The sequence below is a fragment of the Astatotilapia calliptera genome, chromosome 15 (genome assembly GCF_900246225.1).
Source record: "Astatotilapia calliptera chromosome 15, fAstCal1.2, whole genome shotgun sequence".
Classification (NCBI taxonomy): Eukaryota; Metazoa; Chordata; class Actinopteri; order Cichliformes; family Cichlidae; genus Astatotilapia; species Astatotilapia calliptera.
The window spans coordinates 8672060-8673981 of NC_039316.1; the positions used below are offsets into that span (position 1 = coordinate 8672060).

Consider the following 1922-nt stretch of genomic DNA (forward strand, 5'->3'; position numbering starts at 1 on the left):
CAAGAAATCAAAATAAGATAAGCTTTCCCAGACAAACTCTGGAGACTGAGCATATTCAGCTGGACTCTGCCAAGTGTAAATATAATCTGTACAGGCTGTTTGCATTTGTGAGAATCATTGCAGGGTGCTCAGAGAAAAACAACTTCACTGGAATATAAAGTAAGTGCAGACTGAACAAACACATCACAACGCATAACCCAAACCAATCGTGTTCTTTTTTATTAAAAACAGACCCATTTTCCTCCATGTCTTGTTGGTTATATTGCGAAGATAGTGACAGTGAGTTTCGAATGTAACGAGGAAACAGGGTCAAGAACACGCACGCAGAATACAAAGAAGGATTTTTACAGCACAGTCTTAAGCGCTTTGATAAGCTCAGATCTTATGCAGAGATCAGAACAAATCTCTTTGATGAAAGGATATTACAAGCACCACTTTTCCTATTACCAACAGCCAAGCCACCTCAAAATCTTCCCAGAATTTTTATGTTACAGCTTCAGTTGTGCTAGATTTAAATAAACTGATATGTGGCAAAGAATAAACACAAAAGACGCACAAACACCAAATGTTTAAGAGACTACAGTTGAAGCTCACCCGTATCTATGCCGAGCCACATCCCTTGACAGCCTCTCAGACAGGTAGGCTCCGATACGGTCCAGCTTCTCTGGAGCTGACAAGGCGTAGAATGTCAGCTTTTCCATGTTGGCCTTGACCAGACCATCCTAGGTGGGTGACAGAGGGAGACGGCAAAAGTGGGACACTTTGCAATAATCCAAAGGATCAGTTAACCCAGAATTTAAAAAAAAAAAAAAAAAAAAAAAAAAAAAAAAATTGTCCGATGGGATTTACATACATGGGTTAATGTTCACTAACAGGCTTTGGCTCGGTTTACTTTTACAGCTTTTTTTGTGTCAATGGGGATAATAATTTATAAAATTGTTGTTCCAGAAATGTTTCTCTAATGCAACTGTGTGTGTTTAGTGACAAATATAAATCTATTCATTTCTAAAAACCCCAAATCAATGAGTATAACTAGATCATCAGGTTTTAACTCCTACTTTTCCCCTTGACCTACTTTACTGCTCTTCAGTTTGGTCTGGGGGAAGAGAGAGCTAAAAACACCAACAGTCCTCTGAGATCTCACTTACATTCGGACAAGACCAAAGAAAAAAAAAAGAAAAAGAAGAAAGGAGTGAATGAAATAAAATTTGAAGGTTTTACACATCCGGACAAGACATGAGCGGTGTGTTACAAAAAAGAAAGAGTACACCTCATATTTCTGTAGCTTTTAAAAGTCACAACTGTTTTTAGTCTCTGACAACCTTTGGCCCACTTGTCTTTATAAAAGCGCAGATCTGTTATGGTCCCATCAAAACATTTCAATCAGGTTGAGCTTTGAACTTATACTGGGCTACTGCAACACCTTGATTCTTTTCCTTTTCCTCCATTCTGCTGCAGATTTGCTGCTGTGCTTGAGAGTATTGTCCTGATGAACGACCCAGTTTTATTCAAGCTTTAGCTGTCAGACATATGGCCTCATATTCGACTCTAGAATACTTAGTTGCTATACTATAGTTCATGGTTGACTCAATGACTGCTGCAGAGGTCCTTTGGCCGCAAAACAAGCCAAAATCTTCACCCCTCCACCACTGCACTTGATAGTTGGTATGAGGTGTTTGAGCTTGATTTTGGTCTTATCTGTCCAAAGGTCATGTCCCAGAAGTCGCATGGTTTGTTCAGATTCAGTTCCGCAAACATAAGCTGTTCTGTCATGTCCTTTTTAGAGAGGGTTACCAAGCGTTTTCCTGGTAACCCTGCCAAACAAGCCATACTTGTTCAACCTTTTACTAATTGTACTGTCATGAACTTTAACGTTTAAATTTGCTAGAGTCTGAGATGGCGGGGGGGGGGGGGGGGGGGGG

At 40.0% G+C, this 1922-nt stretch overlaps 1 protein-coding gene across 2 annotated transcripts in view; it reads right to left on the minus strand.

The window, feature by feature from the left end:
• Positions 1–1922, minus strand: part of LOC113037226 (protein EFR3 homolog B) — a 30437-nt gene that overhangs the window by 17148 nt on the left and 11367 nt on the right. For both annotated transcript variants that reach the window (XM_026194074.1, XM_026194073.1), the window contains exon 3: positions 595–722. In XM_026194074.1, the coding sequence (XP_026049859.1) occupies positions 595–722 (128 nt within the window). The remainder of the gene's footprint in view (positions 1–594; positions 723–1922) is intronic.